The sequence below is a fragment of the Sinocyclocheilus anshuiensis genome, unplaced genomic scaffold (genome assembly GCF_001515605.1).
Source record: "Sinocyclocheilus anshuiensis isolate Anshui unplaced genomic scaffold, SAMN03320099.WGS_v1.1 scaffold201, whole genome shotgun sequence".
In the NCBI taxonomy this organism is placed as follows: domain Eukaryota; kingdom Metazoa; phylum Chordata; class Actinopteri; order Cypriniformes; family Cyprinidae; genus Sinocyclocheilus; species Sinocyclocheilus anshuiensis.
The window spans coordinates 445,319-465,523 of record NW_015537959.1 but is presented as its reverse complement, the minus strand read 5'-3'; the positions used below and the strand labels follow the sequence as shown (position 1 = coordinate 465,523).

Genomic DNA, 20,205 nt, shown 5'->3' with positions numbered 1-20,205 from the left:
CTAGCACTTTCTATTCTATTTTAATTCTACTTTATCTATATTTATCTTCTTTTTTGTTTTATTTTTTATTTAAAAAAAAAACAACAACAAAAAACTAACAAACACTAGCTTTCTATTTTTTCTATTATATCTACTTGTTTTTCTTTGTGTGTGTGTGTGTGTGTATATGTGTGTGTGTATATGTTTGTGTGTATATGTGTGTATGTATGTGTATATGTGTATGTGTGTGTGTATATGTGTGTGTGTGTGTGTGTGTGTGTGTGTGTGTATGTGTGTGTGTGTATGTATGTGTGTGTGTATATGTGTGTATATATGTATATGTGTATGTATATATTTATCAGTCTGGCGAGTAAACAAAAAAATTTACTAGCCAATGGCGATTCAATTGCCAAGGTGTTCGTAGAGGGCTGCCTTGCCACGGCAGCACTGGCATTACATTAGAATCCAGAGAGATTTATCATGTTCTTTCATTTTGTTCCTCAAAGCTCTTCCCACATTCCCACACATCCTTGTAAACACTAAATATTATTTATCTACTTTCCATTTTTCAGTTCTGGTGTGTATAACCTTCTATGTGTGGGCTTGGAAATCATAACTCAGGTTAAGAAAAACAATGACAGAAAAACCACGGACCAAAAACGTTCAAAATGTAAGGAAATAAAACAGAATATTGGAAAACGTGAATGTCTGCTTATTTCAGGTTTTAAACATCCCTTTAACCAATGACCTTCCAGTTGTTGTTTTTTTTTTTAAATTATTTATTTTTAACAATTATTTTTTAGAGATTGCTTTCCCAAAAAATATTTAAATATTTTAGAACTGAACATGACCAGTTAAATTCATTTTTAACAATAAATAAATAAAAGTTACATGACTTTTTTTTAGATTTCATTCATTTCTATGGCTTGTCCTGGCCCGGAAACCACAATTTTTAATTGCCTAATATGTTAAGGATTCATGATCCCTGGCATTTGTATAGAAATGCAAGCCTGTGCGTGTAAATAAAAGCCTGACATCTAGTCCAAACTGATCATCTTTCGCAATCAAATTGATCCAACCGTTAACATGTATGACTTATTTAAAATCTCCCTGCATATTCTAAACTCATTCTAGGGTGAAAATATTATGATTTCACAACACTATACAATAATTATGAGTTTTCTTAGTGTTTCTTGGCTGAAGCATAAAACAGTGCAGATGTACCAGATCACTAAAATGTCAAGTTCAGTGCCTTATGGCTAAAAGTCATCTGAAGCTATTCTGCCACACAGCAACAGATCATGACCTCCTAAAATACACAGTTGTTGTGTTGTGTCATTAAAAACTTGTACCTCACACCTTCCTCTCTGAACACCATTTAATAGAGCTTTAATGAAGACCAAAAACTTGGATGTACTATGCAATCTTTCAGTTTTCGCTCAGTGACACATATAAGTTGATGACACAATGCTGATCAAATCGCTAGAACAAAACTGACATAATCAATATCACAAAACACAAGTTTAAATTACATACCAAGAACACCAAGACCAGTATTTTAGGCTATTCATTTAAATGAGAGGGCCAGCCCTTCAGGATCTTTGTCTGCTACCACCTGTTAACCCTGGCCAACACCCTCCAGACCCGTGGTTTCACGCTACAACCATCCCGTTCTGCTCCACACCACACTCCCATAGAACATGAGGTGAGGGGTTAATCTGATATTGTGCTGAAGGAAACTACAAAGTGGCGAGCAGATGGCCATCTTTGAGCAAGGTTTCTGCTAATACAAGAAAGCCAGAGATGGAAACAAGAGAAGCATTTCTGACTTAAACCGCAACATTTTTGGCTCGACGTTCACATCTTTGTGCAAATAATGAAGAAGATAAAACAGTGCAAATGTACATGTGAGTTATCCTGAACCTTGATGTATTCCTCTATGGGTAGATATGGAAAAACCAAAAAAGGGATGGGTCAATTCAATTTAAACTTTAAACTGAACAAAAATCTGCACTTACGTTTACTTTGTTGGTCAAATACAGATGGAGACAGAAAGTCTTTACAGAGTATGAAAAGTGCAATGGACAGCCAGATGAAAGTCCATCGCAGTCTTTCCCACAACGTATCCCTCTGTGAGATCCGGCAACAAAATAACATTTGCTTGATGTGAGAGTGTGGGAGTATTTGAACTTCTTCACATTTTTTTTCCTAATGGGAGGAGGGGTGATGCCATCAGCCACACATTCATTTGTATGCAGTTATAATCATGCTACAATAAGTTTTTCTGAAGCTACAAATCAAGTTACAGTTTACAGTCAAAATGTTTGCAATTTTTACAAAAAAGAAAATAAACTTTCAAAATGCAACAGTAAAATCTGTTTGTTAACTGTAAGTTATCTTACCACTGAAAGTTTTAAATGTTTAACAGGCCATTACATGTAATTTTACAGTAAAATACTGTAGAATTTATGTGTTTTGTAGGTAACAGCTATACATTTAAAAAACTATAGTGACTATAATAATATTGTTTCTTATATTTGTTATCAGTAATGCACATTAGGTGTTCTGTGTTACATTTTATGTTATTTAGTTAATGTTTATTGCATTATTTTACTGTCATCTGTGTTACCATAATAGTCTTTTTCCTTTGTATGACCCTATGAACTGTCAATATCCAAGTATTTTATGGACAGACCACTTTCATCAAACCGGTTTAATTGTGTGGTTTATATTTAGTGGTCGACCGATATATCGCCAAGGCCGATATATCAGCCGATATTTGGCATTTTTTAAATATCGGCATTGGCCGATATGTTTTCCTGTTTGGCCGATGCATTCGAGGCGTTTATTTTGACGTTATTTTTTTCGGCGTTATTTTGACGGCGTGACAGCGGCAGCCTGAGCACACAGTGCTCACATTCTCCCTCTTGTTCGCTGTTGTCGTTAACAGTTCTGTCTAATACGGATAGAAGTCTGTCTAATAATAATAAGAACGGTTAAACAAAGGAATTAAAATGTATACAAAAAGTATTATAACGATTGCTTTTATATTATTAGTAATAGAAAGGCAAATATTATAATACTTTCTTGTTTGCCGTCAGCATTCAGCAAATACGCATTTATATAATTTAAACAAATCTTTGAATGACTAATGAACATTTAATTTCACAAAGCTTGCAAACTTAGTCGGATCCAGTTGTGAGATCTTGTGAAGTGTGCATTTGTATCCTGCATGATCTCGTGTTCTCTGCGTGACGGTCGATCTGTGCGAATTGAATGCGGACAGGAGGAGAGCCCAGCTTCACTGGAGAATAAAGATGCGCGATCGACAAACTTTAAACTCGTGATTTCAAATTATGCTGCGCTTTATGCATTTGCCCACTGCCATATTCATGTAATTTCCACTGTGTGCTGTATGTAAAATGAGTGTTACCTTGGCTTTATTTGAAAAAATATTATTCCCAAATCCCAATGCACACAAACTTCCCAGAATACTGAGCGCCCTGTTGGTTACAGTGTTTACTTCCTTTTTTTTTTTATTATTTTTTTATAAAATGTTTTGTTTTGGCATCGGCTGTCAAAAAACCAATATCGGTCGACCACTATTTATATTTTATATCTATTATTTTTTTGGTGTATTACCAAATTTTGGTATTATTTTGGTGGTTATTAGTACATTTTAAGGTATAAAGCAGATTTTGGTACTTTAAGTAGGTTGGTAATTTAACATTATATCACTTAATGAAATATATGGTTGTAAGTTGTAAAATATACAGGTGCCAATATGACATCCAGTGAAGCCTGAAACATTGCCAACATATTTGTTACAGTGAATTTCTGGCAAGCACAGCTGTTTACAACAAAAAAAAAAAAAGTATTTACACACAGTGTCTGTTAGTCCAACTGCACAAAAACCAGACTAATTTCAATCAGACCTAATGTCATCTATTTCAGTTTGATCGATTGTGGTAAATGAATAGACGCAACATGTATAAATGGAATTAGAATAAATCTTGATCTCTGGTGACTCTTATTTAAAATTCCCCTGCATAATCTAAGCTCATTCCAATATGAAAATATTATGATAATCACACTTCACAATAAATATGATGCTGCTTTGTCTTTCTTGGCTAAAGCATGAATCAGTGCAGATGTACCAGATCACTAACAGGTCAACTTCAGTGCATTATGGTTAAAAGGCATCTAAAGATCTCCTGCCACAACGAAACATACACACAGCTGAAGAATGCACCATGAGGCAACAGATGCTGGGAAGCAGATTCATGACCTCCTAAAATACAGTGGGTACGGAAAGTATTCAGACACCCTTCAATTTACATTAATGAGGAAAAAAAATTAACTCAAATGATTTTAGCAAATGGCTGCAATATAACAAAGAGTGAAAAATTTAAGGGGGTCTGAATACTTTCCGTACCCACTGTACATACTCATTAAAAACCCTTGTACCTCACACCTTCTTCTCTGATCACCATTTAACCAAGCTACAGCGGGTTTTAGTGTATTTAAGCTACAGTTTTCATCGTGCTGGATTCATGCTGGATGAAGCCCAGCTCGAATTGCATTATCTAGGTCTGTTAGTCCGACTTCACGAAAACCGGACTGGTACAATTTCAGTCAAAATAAAGCATTCACATGACATTTTAAAAAGACTGATTTTTGCTTAAACCAACTGAAATCGAACATTTAAAGTGCATGTAAACACACTTTTTGACAACTAGTCCAATTAAGCACAGGGAGTTTATGTATCAGAGAATTACTGTTAAAAGTGCACTCAGTCACTTTTTGTTTACTGACACCTACTGGCCTGGATGTATGAAGATTTACTAGCCGCTGCTGATTTACATTGAAACAGTTTATGTTCTGTTGCTTACTTGACTTGTAAAGTACTAGCCAAAGGCTCTATATAAAGAAAACATGTTATTAGTAACAGTAGTACTCATAATGCAAGGCTGGTCAGGTGAAGTCAACATGGCAGCACCTACTGAATGAAGGGGTGGCCCACTCCATGTAAAATAAAACAACTTTATCTAAAAAAAACTATGTCTTATATAAATCATTAAAACTTTTTCTAATAAGCACCTTTATTTATTTATTTTTTTACTTTTTTTTTGTGCGTGTAACCCATTTTAATTTACCAAAAAACGGCTGAGTGCACTTTAAGTGCAGCTAATCATGACAGCAAATGTATTATGGTGATGCATCTGCAAGCCAGTTTCATGTTTAACCTGAAACACTGAGTTATAAATATACTGTAATTCGATATATACTAGTACAATAAAACAACTCAAATATGACAGTCCAAACTATTTCTTTCCAACTGCAACCTCAGAGACTGAATGAGCTCCTCCAACTAAATAAAGCAACTACTCATGACAATACAGACTAACTGAATGACTTATAACCAAATCACATACACAAATGTGAGCATTTAAGTGGAATGTGAAATTATACTGAAAAAGACACATAGACATTTGGATTTAAATGGTGTTGGCAACTTTTGTTTAATTTGTGCCCGTTTCATTGGTTAATTTCATCAGTAACGACCACAGAAAGTGCACTACTGCTAACTCCAGCGTCCACATTAATAACAGGTTAAACCGAGCACGCAACAACATAAAATATAAAGCCCAAAGCAGTTTTTAAATCAACAGTGTTGTTATTTCCTTACCTGCATTTAAAGCGTTGAAACCTTCTTCAGAACAAAACCGCGTCGCTTCGCCTCTCACAGACTCGCAGTGATTTGAATCCCGTTTAATCCGCACGAGAGAAGAGACTTTCAGCCTGTAAACTTCACCCGGAGCGCGACTGCCCGCCCGTCTACACACGTGTGTGTGTGTGTGTGTGTGTGCGTGTCCCTCGCTGTCTGTGTCCACGCAAAGAATGATTTCCTAAAAGCTAATAAGTGAAACGTGTCCCTGTGTATTTTTAAACGCGCAAACTCCGGGAAGCCCGTCTCTTGTCTCTCATCCGCGGCTCTGTGTGTATTTGGTGAGGAATAACGGGAGGTGAGCGTCGGTTCACAGTAGCGTTATTGTCCGCGAGTGCGACCCGGCGGCCGCTGATGGAAAAGGGCTGGGCTTCAGACATCGCCTATCCACTCACAAGAGACGAAAACAGCCATGTTTATTCATCTAAATGCTTTCAGCGATTCCGTATCTGCGGGTTGTTTGTTTGTTAAAAACAACAAAAACAGACATTTTTGTTAGCGTAACATCAAAACAAAAAAGTTGTTTTTGTTATATTAAGAGAAATGTAGGCTATTTATTTGTTTATTGAAAGAAACCCTTATTTTCTAACTTTTGTTTGTTAAAACAGTGTAGTCTGCATTTGTTTGTTTGGTGGTTTGTTTGTTGTCTTCATTCGTTGAATCTTGGTTCTGGAAGAGAATTCAACAAACAAACAAACAAAAAACTATCTATCTATCTATCTATCTATCTGTCTGTCTGTCTGTCTGTCTGTCTGCTGCTGCTGCTGTCTGTCTGTCTGCCGCTGTCCGTCTGTCTGTCTGTCTGTCTGTCTGTCTGCTGCTGTCCATCCGTCCGTCCGTCTGTCTGCTGCTGTCTGTCTGCTGCTGTCCGTCCGTCCGTCTGTCCGTCTGTCTGTCTGCTGCTGTCCGTCTGTCTGTCTCTCTGCTGCTGTCTGTCTGTCTGTCTGCTGCTGTCTGTCCGTCTGTCTGTCTGTCTGTCTGTCTGTCTGCTGCTGTCCATCCGTCCGTCCGTCTGTCTGCTGCTGTCTGTCTGCTGCTGTCCGTCCGTCCGTCTGTCCGTCTGTCTGTCTGCTGCTGTCCGTCTGTCTGTCTCTCTGCTGCTGTCTGTCTGTCTGTCTGCTGCTGTCTGTCCGTCTGTCTGTCTGTCTGTCTGTCTGTCTGCTGCTGTCCATCCGTCCGTCCGTCTGTCTGCTGCTGTCTGTCTGCTGCTGTCCGTCCGTCCGTCTGTCCGTCTGTCTGTCTGCTGCTGTCCGTCTGTCTGTCTCTCTGCTGCTGTCTGTCTGTCTGTCTGCTGCTGTCTGTCCGTCTGTCTGTCTGTCTGTCTGTCTGTCTGTCTGTCTGCTGCTGTCCGTCCGTCTGTCCGTCTGTCTGTCTGTCTATCTGCTGCTGTCCGTCCGTCTGTCTGTCTGTCTGCTGCTGTCTGTCCGTCTATCTATCTATCTATCTATCTATCTAATAGTTCTTGTTTATTTCACATTCAATTAAAGCATAAAGCTTTGCCACTTTAGCTCATAAGACACACAATGTAAAATGGAAGCCTCATTCAGTTTCATCTGTATAAAGGGGATGACAGGGTCAAAGGTCACATTTGGGCTAACTATTAATCCAAACAAAGCGTGAAACTGAGAGGAAATGCAAATAGCGTAGGAAACAAAAATGGCAGGATATTTTAAATCAATTTATTTATTTGGGAAATTTAGTCATTTTCCACCTCTGATTGCATCATTTTAAACATTCTGCCTTTGACAGTATTTCAGAGAGAGGGCATATGCTCATGGTTCCACAGATGGTGGGTGTGTTGAGTAGGTGTTTGTTTGAGTGGGTGTGTCTGTGCGGTGGGAGTTCACAGTATGCCAAAGAAAGAACACACAAACACATTCATGAAAACACACCCAATCGCGCCACACCTCTCATCCAGCATCACCGCCATGCGACCAATCCCTCTTCACCTCACAGTGGACATCATAAAAATACAACCAATCTGCTGTCACCTCTGCGTATGCCCCATGGGAAGTCTCCTCCACACCTTCAAAGTAAACCAACATCAAGGCCTCACTCTTTTCCACAAACACATCATGTTTATTTGACCATATCAGAACAATTTAATTGCTTTGAAAATCACAGTGTAGTGGAGTATATTTTGAATACATGTGTTACAGCTACGGAGACTTTCTGAGTACATAATCAAAGGTGACAAAGATACCTAAAGCCAAGATTGATTTTCTTTTATACACACACACACACACACACACACACACATGTTGTGTTTCCATTAGAAAGACATTTTATCCCAAATTTGAAATACTTTACCCTGACTTCAAACTGTTAAACAAGAAAACACAACTTCAATATTTATTAGGTGAAAAACAAGATTGTATCTTACTAGCAGCAAGATACATTGATGCCTGTCACAAAAAGAGGGAGGAGTCAACAAATCAGTGATGCGCCCACACACACACACACACATACACACACACACACACACACACCAATATACTCTTTACAAACCTACTTAAGATGGAATTTACTTAAGCTAGCATAACCGGACTGAACAAAATTCAAGGGTCAAACGCACTCTGTCAAACGCCTAAAGATAAAAAAAAGGGATTAATTTCACCTAAGACTTGTAATTCTGACTACAACCAGAAGAGGACGCTGTTGTCAAAATATTCAATTTAGTATAGCCTACGATTTTTAAACAGTAGGCTATTCACTTTGTCTACCTAGAGACTATAGGGAAGACTTGGACTAGTTGTCTCTTTTTACTCCAGTGAACATTTCCCAGGGTAGGTATGAAATTAGGTAGAAAAATTGAAGACTTGAGGAAATTGAAATTGAAGATTTTAGATTTGAATTTCAAATTTAAATGTTAAAAGCCTACATTAAGTTTACATGTTTCCATTTTAAGAACGTACGTCATATGTAAGTTATGATAATGGAAACTTACAGTATGAAACACAAAACAGTCAGTAAAGCAGTAAAAGCTGAAAATCACCATGGCCATTTATATTGATTTAAATTATAATGATAATGGTGATGAAAATATGAACATGTTTTTGCGTGTTTGAATGTGATGAAAGTTCTCTGCCTTGAGGAACTGACCTTTGACCTTCTGTGAGAGAGTCTATTTATTCCTCTGCAGCCCTGTTTTTTCTTACACACAGAAGCCAAAAGAAGAGGAATCTGCAAACACAATCTTTATTTGATGTAACACCTGTATGTGGAAAACACATGTAACTGAACCACCTCTGAACTGACCCTTTTCTAAACCCAGCCTTGAAAATCTTTCTGACCAATATGTAAGGATGGTTTCCCTGACAATTAGCAGACCCCCGATGTATACACATGTTGGCCTACAGGCCTTGATCGATATCAGCCCTTCTGTGCCTTCGGGAATGCCAAATGGCCCTTTTGTTACTGAAGATAGGTTTGGGACAGGAAAGCAGAAGTCTTTGATAAGTTTTGACCCTACAAATACTACCTTGACAAATGCTGTCTGACAAACATTGGATCTTGTCAAATGTGTGTGTGTGTGTGTGTGTGTGTTTCCATACAATGAAAGCCATTCAGGTCCAATGTTGTTTGGACTCCAGCATTTTTAAAAACATTGTGTCATGCAGGTTTGGAATGAAGGTAAATGATAACTTAATTCTAATTTTTTGGGTAAGCTATCCATTTAATTATACATTTTTTGTACATGCAGCTCATAAAGTTTCCCTCTGACAAATAACAACTAGTCATATTATCTGCAGCAATAACAACGTAGGCCTATGTGGGAATTATCTGGATGATTCCAAGAATCATCATGGCAAACTATGTCAGTGTCATCTCTTCATGTCTTTTCTTCTGCTCATTTACTCACATTTTGCTCTATGATTATGCTGGATGTCATACATTAATCTCAGCATCACACATCACACAGTCCATGCAATAACCGTTTGATCAAAAACAATGCACACAAAACTGGGAAACACTTTTTTTATATAATAAGCTCTAATCTGATTGTCTTCAGGGACTAAAAGCTTATTGGCCTTTTTTATCAGTCTGTCTGGAAACAAAGTTGAGTTTAACAAGGCTGCTGAAGATGAAATAATCGTTTGTGAAGATTAAAGTTTGCAAGGTTAGTGACATCAAATCTATATTCAGTTTGGGTTGAGACTGTAATAAAAATACAGTAAAAACAGTAATAATGTGAAATATTACAATCTAAAATAACTGTTTTCTATTTGAATGTTTTAAAATGTTATTTATTCCTGTGATGTAAAGCTGTATTTTCAGCATCATTACTCCAGTCTTCAGTGTCACATGGTCCTTCAGAAATCATTCTAATATGCTGATTTGATGATCAAGAAACATTTATTATTATTATCAATGCTGAAAACGCTATTTTTGTCATTTTTGTTAAAACAAGTATTTTTGTAGAAACCTTTAAATATTTTTGTAGAATTCAGGATTCTTTGATAAATAGACAGTTCAGAACAACATTTATTTGAAATGGATGTTTTTGTAACAACATAAAAGTCTTTACTGTCATTTTTGATCAATTTAATGCATCCTTGCTGAATTAAGTATTAATTTCTATAAAAAGTATTAATTCCTTTCAAAAAGAAAATAAAGAAAATATTGCTGGCCTCTAACATTTGAATGGTAGTGTATATATGCATAAATCTATATGCATTTTGTCTATAACAGACGACAACTTACTACATATAGTGATAACATGAAGTAAACTGAAGTAAAAAGTGTAACAACTCACCTATGTTTTTATACATTATAAATATATTATTTTATACATTGTTTTTAAAATAGGATTATATCAGAAAATACAGAAAATATTAGGCCTATATATTAAGACAAATATTTGAATATTTTATATCAGTTTCTACCAAACAGTTACTGCAGTTACTATAAACCATAAAGAATGAAATGGGATCTCTCTCAAAGAGCTTTCAGATTCTTCCTGATATTTTGTTTATTTAATTTTTATGGTAGTAGTCAATAAAACCCTCAACTTCCTGGACGTTCAACAAAAGCTGTTGTTGATGAACAAAGACAGACGGCAGTCAGGTGTGCACTATTCAGCGCAAAAGACAAATAGCCACTGTTAAAATCCTAATTGTTATTTTGGACGAGCAGAGAACAAGGACCCGCACCTTAATCACGTGACGGTGAAGGTGCGTGGAGGTGGGCGTGTGCTCGCGAGACTGACTGGCGCTCACCTGGGTCACTGTGAACAATCCGAGTGGTCGAGCAGTGCGCTTTGACGGAAGTGGACACGCAGAATAAGGTGGACGTATTCATGGCTTCACCTCTGAAAGCGGGATTCCACAGACTGGAGATCCAGAAAACTACATGGGATGTTCCTGACCGATACACCTCACTCAAGCCAGTTGGCTCTGGAGCCTATGGGACAGTGTGGTAAGGGGGCTGTTACGCTGAATTATTATATGTAGAAAGATAATTACATATGCAAACCGTGGTTTATACTGTACATGTAAGGGGGATTTCTATATGGTATATGGCAAATATATATGTTAAGTGGGACTGAAAGGGTTTATATACGTTAAGGAGGTTTATAGGCTATGATTAGGGGATATATGCTAGATTATGGAACTGATTTGTAAAATGCAGTGGCTGAAGAACCCTAATTATTTTTGACTATTCATGTTGAAAACAGTGGTATAGACGTATTAATTCTATGTATTAAATTAGCTTAATGTATTATTATTAGTATTATTATTTTACTTAAAATCCAGTGCTACACTTTACTGTTACTTATGTTTATTATGCACATGTAATACAAGTAACATAGTTGATATGCAATATGTGTCTATGACATAGATCTGAGACTGAGGGAGCCTTGGGTGAAATGAACACAGATGTGATCTCACATACCTGAGGGGCAGGTTTCAGCACGTTTGCTGATAACACAGAAATTCCCTCAAAATACTGACACTGTCTCAATCAATAGCTTTCTTCTGTCATGAGCAAAGTCTTTTCGAAAGTTGATAATGAATGACAGTTGATATACGAATAAAATGAAAAGGGTTATGTATTGTTGGTTATATGGTTATGTATTATTTTCATTTCATATTTTACCCTTTGTATGTAAGGAACATGCTTTAAATACCACATATGTTTTGGTATTGGAATTATATTATGATGTTTTTATTTTTTCAGACTCTACAGGTCAAATCTGAGCCATATTTGAACAAGTCATGGCACCAGAACAAATCATGGCCTTGATCTTTTCAGCATGTTATGCTATATCATTTTGTATTTTTTTTGTAAATCTAAAAATAAAATTTGACTCAAAATATAAGACATTTTCTAAGATTGAAAAATTCAGTTCACACGTACTGTCTTCTATAATGGGGTACAGTAAAGCTACATGCTGTTCTGTATAAAAGTCCTCTTGGATGTAATTTTCTCCTAAAACGCTACATTGCAACTAAAACCACAACACCTGAACACATGCTTTACTGCAGCTAATTGTTTTGAATGCAGTAAGTGGGGCACAGTGGATTTACAAATGTGCAGAATGGTACTATATTGTTTTTATTATTATTTCAATATGCATGATCTAAAATGCACATCATCTAAAAGGAACATTATACATAATTTCTCATCAATTATGTGATAATACCAAGGAAAAATGAAATGAACCAGAAAAAGGGAAGTTTAACTCTTAGTTCTGTAACATTTCTTTATATCAAAATTGTGACTCCTGTATAATAATGATGATGAATGAATATAATGAATATAGATTTTATTTTTTTAGCTGTATGACGTACAATAGTGGGACTTGCATGCCATCTCTCTAAGTTATCTGTGAAACTAATTTCGTGTTAAATGAACGTGTGATGAGGTTTCTAATGGGGGTTAATGATAACTTGTGTGCAGTTCTGCAACTGACCAGAAGACAAAGGAAAAAGTGGCCATTAAAAAGCTATACAGACCATTCCAGTCTCTGATCCATGCTAAACGCGCCTACAGAGAACTCCGGCTACTCCGTCACATCCAGCACGACAATGTAAGTCTCAAATTCCCAAGAGGAACACAATACACCTAGACCAGACTTTTCATCAAATATTGTAGGTTTCTGTATTATTTACATTGTCTTACATTTTCTTACTGTCTTCTTGACAGCCTTTTAATTTATGAACTTTCATTTATCATTTAGACCAGAGCTTTATGTATGTATGTTGTTTTAATAGCATCATAATCCTTCTGTCATTTGAAAGAGAATGAAAAGATTTCACGCTACTATTGTTGTGAAAGCCCCCCTTTATCTTCTCAAACCGGTTTCTGTGCTTAGTAAACTATATGCCTGACCTCACACTGCTGCTTGTTTAAAATAGACTTTGGTTGAGTAGCAAGAATAATTAATGCTATATTTTATCCTCTTTTCAAATCCCAGACCAGTTAAGTCACTGGCATTTCAAATTCATAATTATTTTTTAACAGCATTAAGTTTTCCAGGGCAAAGTTTGCTTTAATGATTTTTAAGCAACAGCAAATAAACAGCTGCAAGCAGCAATTATGGGGTTAATCACAAAAGTGCAATATATTTGATAGGTCTGAACAGACTTTTGTAGTCAAGACACCTCTTGGTGGCAAGTTTTTGAAAAATACTTTTGAAAAATCAATCAGTTAGATAAAACATTAATTTTAAATACAATTACGTTAGTAAAACTGGGTCTGAAGATGATTTGAAGATTCGACAACCATTATAGGAGGAGTAGCTAAATAACAATACACGAATCCATTCAAATGTGTGAACAAGCATTTGATAGACATTGAAAAATTGTTAATAATTTTAATCTGCAAGTCCTTATGGAGCCCCTAAAGGGACATAGTAATGGAAAAAATATCAGATGGTAGGAAAAAATTATATTTCAATACTTTTGCATTCTCTAACAAAAGTTTGCATTCTCCCAAGAAATGTTGTGTTCGCTTGCAAAAGCATTGATCTCCCATCTCATATTTCCATAATATGAGTTGCATTTTGTGAGCGAACACGACTTTTGCATTCTCTCCTGGAGTTTCTTGGGGGAAAGCAAACGTTTTGTGTACCAAGACCAAAGTTTTGTGAGCAAAAGTTTGTGAGCAAAGTTTCTCAGCGGAACAAAAATGTCCCCTTAGGTGCTCCATAAGCCACAGACATACATGAGCAAAGAATTATGACTTTAGGGTAAGATATTCCAAAGTTATACATTTGCGCTTTGACCAGTGGATTGTCGCCTAATCAGTCTGCTAGTACTACTATGATAGTTCTATGGACTGCCATTTACTTCCTAAAATGGGAGAAAGATATTAAAAACTGACAAACACTATATGTGCCATTCTTCCATCATTGCCTTAAACTTAACTTGTCATGCTGAATAATTGTGAAATGAATCATAACAAATCTTTGCAATGCAGAGACCAACCCTGAATGCAAATATATGCTTCTTTCGGTAGGTGATCTGCCTCCTTAATGTCTTCACCCCTGATTCCACGCTGGAGAAATTTGAGACTTTGTGAGTGTCAAGATGAACAAAATGCATTCCTGTGCAAAAATTGTACGCTTGTCATGACAGGCTGAAGGATGCAGTGTATGCATGCATATGTGTGGATGCATTTGTGTGTGATTGAGACAATGTGCTCTATGCAGAAGTTTTTTTAAATCTCAGTTTCAGTAAACAGAATAGAAAAACAATATTGAAACGCTTACATTTTCTAATGTTTTTTGCCCAGCTATATAGTGATGCCGTTTGTTGCTCAGGATCTTGGGCACATAATGAAGAGGAAACAGTTAACCAGCAAAGTCATCACATACCTGTTCTATCAGATACTGCGAGGACTCAAGGTCTGCCTTCATTCTGTTCATTGAAACTTTGCACTGAACTTACGTTCTGGATGTTTTCGATAGATGTCATACACCAAGTTCCTTGAACACCATTATTGATGATATTGAATTTTGATTGATATTGCATCTAAATAGTAACTGATACTTTTTTCCTTAGTATATCCATTCTGCTGGGATCATTCATCGGGTATGTAGAACAAATCTTATTTATATACTAGTGTTCAAATGCTTGGGGTCTGTAAGATTTTTTTTTTTTATGTTTATGAAAGAATTCTCTTATGCTCAAAAAATACAGACTGATTAGGCGACAATCCACTGGCCAAAGCGCAAATGTATAACTTTGGAATATCTTACCCTAAAGTCATAAAATCAAAAATACAGAAAAACAGTAATATTGTTAAATATTATTAGAATTTTTTTCTAACTGAAAATATATTAAAGGGGTCATATGATGCTTTTTTAAAGATCATTATTTTGTGTATTTGGTGTAACAGAATATGTTGACATGCTGTAATGTTCAAAAAACACATTATTTTTCAAATACTGTACATTATTGTAGGTCCTCTATGCCCCGCCTCTCTCAAACGCTTCGTTTTCTACAAAGTCCCTCCTTCCGACAAGTGCAGTCTGCTCTGATTGGCCAGCTGACCCAGTGCATTGTGATTGGCCGAACACCGCAAGCACTCGTCGGAAATGTAACGCCCCTTACCATAATCGCGAGCTTCAGCTTTCAAAATAAATGTAAAGACAGAGCCCGAAAGGGGAACAGAGTCGCATGACAGACAAAGTGATGAAGCTGGTATGTGTTTGCAGTACAAGCCACGGTTAAGACAGCTGACTCCACTGTGATGTGACCCTCTCTCTCTCTCTCGCTCTCTCTCTCTCGCTCGCTCGCTCTCTCTCACTCTCTCGCGCGCTCTCTCTCTCTCGCTCGCTCGCTCTCTCTCACTCTCTCGCGCGCTCTCTCTCTCTCGCTCGCTCGCTCTCTCTCACTCTCTCGCGCGCTCTCTCTCTCTCGCTCGCTCGCTCTCTCTCACTCTCTCGCGCGCTCTCTCTCTCTCGCTCGCTCGCTCTCTCTCACTCTCTCGCGCGCTCTCTCTCTCTCGCTCGCTCGCTCTCTCTCACTCTCTCGCGCGCTCTCTCTCTCTCTCTCTCTCTCGCGCTCTCGCTCTCTCTCTCTCGTTCTCTCGCGCTCTCTCTCTCTCGCTCGCTCTCTCTCTCTCTCTCACACACACACACACACACAAAGCGCAAAACTCCGCATTAGAACAGTCAATAGCAAATACTTAAACTAATAACAAAACAGTAGCTGATTCAGAAGTGCCAGATTGTCATAGCAAAGTCAGAATTACCTCCTCTCCTAGGTTCACGAAACGGTCGTCCATAAAATGCATTGCTGTTCTGTTGTAAGTAATCTTAAAGATTCCTAAATGCATCTGCTTTCGGAAGGCCAAATAAAGTGCTTTTGCTTTCGCACTGAAACACACAGCGTCTCCCTGACATGGCTGCTTCAACACTAACTGCGGTTACTGAAACCACGCCTTCTTTCTTTGCATGAACATTTGGGCGGCATTATGCTAATATTTCCACATAGTGAGGTAGATATGTGGGGCCGTGTTAGAACGAGCCGTTTTAGGGGGGCGTGGCAGAGTCTTAACTTTGATAAAGAATATCTCTTTGGATTTGAGACTTTAGTCTTTGCAACTTCAGGGATCTTATCTATGCACAATCAGCTTGTAACACTCCAAAGAGAAAGGAAAACTTGAAATCGCATCATATGACCCCTTTAATATGTAATTTATTCCTGAGATGCAAAGCTAAATTGTCAGCATCATTACTCCAGCCTTCAGTGTCGCACGATCCTTCAGAAATCACTCGCTTATTTGCTGCCCAAGAAACATTTCAGATTATTATCAATGCTGAAAACAGCTGTGCTACTTAATATTTTTTGTGGAAACTGTGATAATGTTTCCCTGGGATTTTTTAATGAATAGAAAGTTCAAAAGAACAGCATTTAGACTGCATAAAGACTGATGTCTTTACTGTCACTTTTGATCAGTTTAAAAGCATGATTAAATGCAAATGTTAATCATGAGATTACTACAAATAGAGGCTATGATGTGTCTTTTTTAATGTTTTTAATAAATGTTAGTTTCATGTATTTACTTCACAATATGGCCAAATTCTGATTAATAGGCCTATTGGAATATTCCTGTGCATGTAAACACAGTTAATCACATACATGATGAAATTAAGGTAATCACTGATGTCTTGTTTCAGGATCTTAAGCCTAGTAACCTTGCAGTGGATGAAAACTGTGAATTAAAGGTAACATAACAAAGTTAAATATAATGTTGATGAAATGAATGACCAGCAGAATAATTTTTACAATATTGCAAATAATATAACAGACAAATGTTCATTTGTTTCACTCCTGAAACCTTTCGACACTTCTTGTCCATTTTTTGTTTTGTTTTGTTTAACTACTATGTGGCCTATACTATGTGCTTTCTTACACTCTTTGTTAGATCCTGGACTTTGGACTGGCAAGACACACTGAAACTGAGATGACAGGCTATGTGGTGACTCGCTGGTACAGAGCCCCTGAAGTCATTTTCAACTGGATGCATTATACTCAAACAGGTGACCTTTGACCCAACACGGTGATTAAAAAAGTAAGAGGTTGACTATTTTTTTATTTTGTGTCTTTTGTGGATGGGTCATATTCTGTTCTGCTCTTCTGTTGTATCTTGGAACATACCACTAGTGTTTTGTCACTCAGTTCTGTTCTTCTGTTCTCAGTTGATGTTTGGTCTGCTGGTTGCATCCTGGCTGAGATGATAACAGGAGAGGTGCTTTTCCCAGGCACTGACAGTATCCTTTCTCTCACCTCACTTTTTAAAAATATCTGTTGACCAAAGGAGTGCCTATTCTTTAACGCCATGTTAAGGTATTGACCAGCTGAAGAAGATCCTCAACTTGACAGGCACACCAAACTCAACGCTTGTTCAGAAAATGCAAAGCAAAGATGTAGGCAAATACCATCAGACCAACTCTTATTGTCTGTTTTAGGAACGTGTGAATCTTTTTATGTGTCTATTTTTCATTATTGTATCGATGGGTTTGCAGGCACAATCATATGTCCGCTCACTTCCAGTCCAAAAGAAAAAGGCCTTCAAAGAGGTCTTTTCCGGTATGGATCCTAATGGTATGTCCACAACTCCTAAATCGACTTCAATTTCATAAATATTTTTAAAAACTAATAGCACTCAGTAAGTATTATCTAACAGGTTAACAAGAATAGTTCACCCCACAAAATTGAAAATTTGCTGAAAATTTACTCACCCTTAGGCCATCAAAGATGTGGATGATTTTGTTTCTTCATCAGAACAGATTTGGAGAAATTTAGCATTCCATCACTTGCACACCAATGGATCCTCTGCAGTGAATGGGTGCCGTCAGAATGAGAGTCCAAACAGCTGATAAAAACATCACAATAATCCACAAGTAATCCTCACGACTCCAGTCCATCAATTAACATCTTGTGAAGAGAAAGGCTGCATGTTTTTAATAAGCAAATCCATTATTAAGACATTTTTAACTTCAAATAATTGCTTTAGGCTAAAATATGAGTCTTCTACCATTGCTTTCTCCAGTAAAAAAGAAGAAATATGCACAGATTAAGCACCGTTTACAAGCAAAAACAGTCCAGTCCATTTGAAATGACTTGATGGATTTGTTTCTTACAAACACAGAGCTTTTCACTTCATAAGACATTAACTGATGGACTGGAGTCGTGTGGATTACTTGTGGATTATTGCAATGTTTTTTTTTTAAGATTTATTTTTGTCTTTATTTGATAGGACAGTGTAGATTTTGACAGGAAGCAAAGTGGGAGAGATGGGGGGTGGAGCAGAATCGGGAAATGTCCGCAAGCTGGGACTCAAACTCGGGACACCCAAAGTGTTTGACACCCAAACAGCTACCCTCGAGGCTATCATCGCCATTGGGATGTTTTTATCAGCCTTTCGGACTCTTATTCTGATGGCACTCATTTACTGCCGAGGTCCAGAGAGTGGGTACATTTTCAGCAAATTTTCATTTTTGGGTGAACTGTTCCTTTAATTATCTTGCCACAAATGCATTTGAGTGATAATGCATTGGTTTTGAATGAGGAAATGTCACCCTCTAGTGGCAGACTAGTACATTAACTACTATATTACTATGATAGCTGTTATTATTATTATTGCTTGACAAAGCTTTAAGCATATAATACTATTCTAAACTCTCAAACAAGGCTTTGTAAAGCCAATAATAGCGTTTGTCTTGACAGGGTTTCCCATCTGATGCATTTTTTTTTTTTTTTACTGTAATTTAGCTTTGATTTAATGTGTGTTCCATCAACAGCCATCGACCTGTTGGAAGGCATGCTGGTTTTAGACCCGGAGGTCAGACTTACGGCAAAAAACGGTCTTTCGCATCCATATCTTTCTGAGTTCCATGACCCTGAAAACGAGCCTGTGTCTCCTGCATATGATGATTCCTTTGAGAGTCTGGATCTGGCTGTCAGCGAATGGAAGAGTGAGAGCATATGCATACACACATATACAGCTCTATCTTATTTAACATTTGACGCTCTGGCATTCTGTTTAATCTGCTCGGAAACATTTCTAAATTCTAATGTTGGTCTTGACATAATTTATATCTTTAACGCTATGCTGCCTTTTCATGTCTCACAGGTCTTATCCACATGGAGATCATGACATTTGACCCAGACAACCCCAGAGTGACTGCAACATAATACCTCATATTCACATCAGGAGAACAGCACTCCAAAGAATTACAACACTGATGAACTATTGTTTGCTTTTTTTGTCAAATGCCTTTGGCAAGACATCTTTAAAACCTGTTGTTTTCAAGAACAGTTCAGTAGATATCATCCTTTTTTGTTATCAATGTTAACTAAATAGATATTGACTATGTCTAAGTGTGTAAACCAACTTTTAAAGAATTTTTAAGAACTCAAGTATTTTAAGATAATGAAGTGAGGAAAGATAAGTGTAAAAAAATAAATGATTGTTTTGTGGATGCCTTTGTTCTTAATTAATATTATATTGTACTATATTATATTATACTGATGTTTAATATGAACTATTATTTATTGTATTTTATAACAAACAATCGAGTGTAATTAGATGTACAGTAAAATTTACATTTACCATTAGGGGGCAGTATTTGGTAGGTAAAGTTAGTACTTTAAAATGACCTCAAATCTCCATTCAAACATGCCAGTCTGCTTTGAAGTTTCCTGCCTGCACCGGCAAAGGAATATATTTTGGATCTGCTGGATGACAGTGCAGCAAAAAAGCACATTTGACCTGCTCACAAGGTCTTCACTCTGATAAATCAATCAGCTGCTTTCGACGGAGGTTTGTATCTCTCACAGGACAATTGCTATCAAGTTCATCCACTTAAACAACAACAGAATTGTCCTTTAAGGAGTATGAGTAATACTAACTGACCTGCCAGCTAAATCCTCATTGAATGGAAGCTTAGTTTGCCTGTTGTAACCTGATATTTTGGCACTGCCTGGTCAGGTGTGGTTTTTAGGTCCTATATGGGAATGCGTTTAAATAGTGGTTGGGTA

The 20,205-nt window shown here is 37.1% G+C and overlaps 2 protein-coding genes across 2 annotated transcripts in view; one reads left to right on the top strand and one right to left on the bottom strand.

Annotated features, from left to right (window-relative positions):
* plxnb1a (plexin b1a) overlaps positions 1–6,070 on the bottom strand; it is an 84,547-nt gene extending 78,477 nt beyond the window's left edge. The window contains exon 1 of the mRNA XM_016457652.1: positions 5,669–6,070. The gene's annotated coding sequence lies outside the window, so the exon portion shown is untranslated. The remainder of the gene's footprint in view (positions 1–5,668) is intronic.
* Positions 6,071–10,886: 4,816 nt separating this feature from the next.
* On the top strand, positions 10,887–19,574 carry LOC107666627 (mitogen-activated protein kinase 14A-like). Its single transcript, XM_016458052.1, has 12 exons — positions 10,887–11,125; positions 12,611–12,740; positions 14,171–14,229; positions 14,447–14,558; positions 14,716–14,745; positions 16,839–16,886; positions 17,087–17,201; positions 17,361–17,432; positions 17,509–17,588; positions 17,688–17,766; positions 18,966–19,139; positions 19,298–19,574. The coding sequence occupies exons 1-12, from the start codon at positions 11,007–11,009 to the stop codon at positions 19,357–19,359; spliced, it is 1,080 nt and encodes a 359-aa protein (XP_016313538.1). The 5' UTR covers positions 10,887–11,006; the 3' UTR covers positions 19,360–19,574.
* Positions 19,575–20,205: the final 631 nt, after the last annotated feature.

Excerpts from the sequence above, each read along its gene's own strand:
- LOC107666627 (XM_016458052.1), top strand. The coding sequence starts at position 11,007 with ATGGCTTCACCTCTGAAAGCGGGATTCCACAGACTGGAGATCCAGAAA. Across the intron at positions 14,230-14,446 it reads CTGGAGAAATTTGAGACTTT|CTATATAGTGATGCCGTTTG; the intron begins GTGAGTGTCAAG and ends TTTTTTGCCCAG. Across the intron at positions 17,202-17,360 it reads GATGCATTATACTCAAACAG|TTGATGTTTGGTCTGCTGGT; the intron begins GTGACCTTTGAC and ends TTCTGTTCTCAG.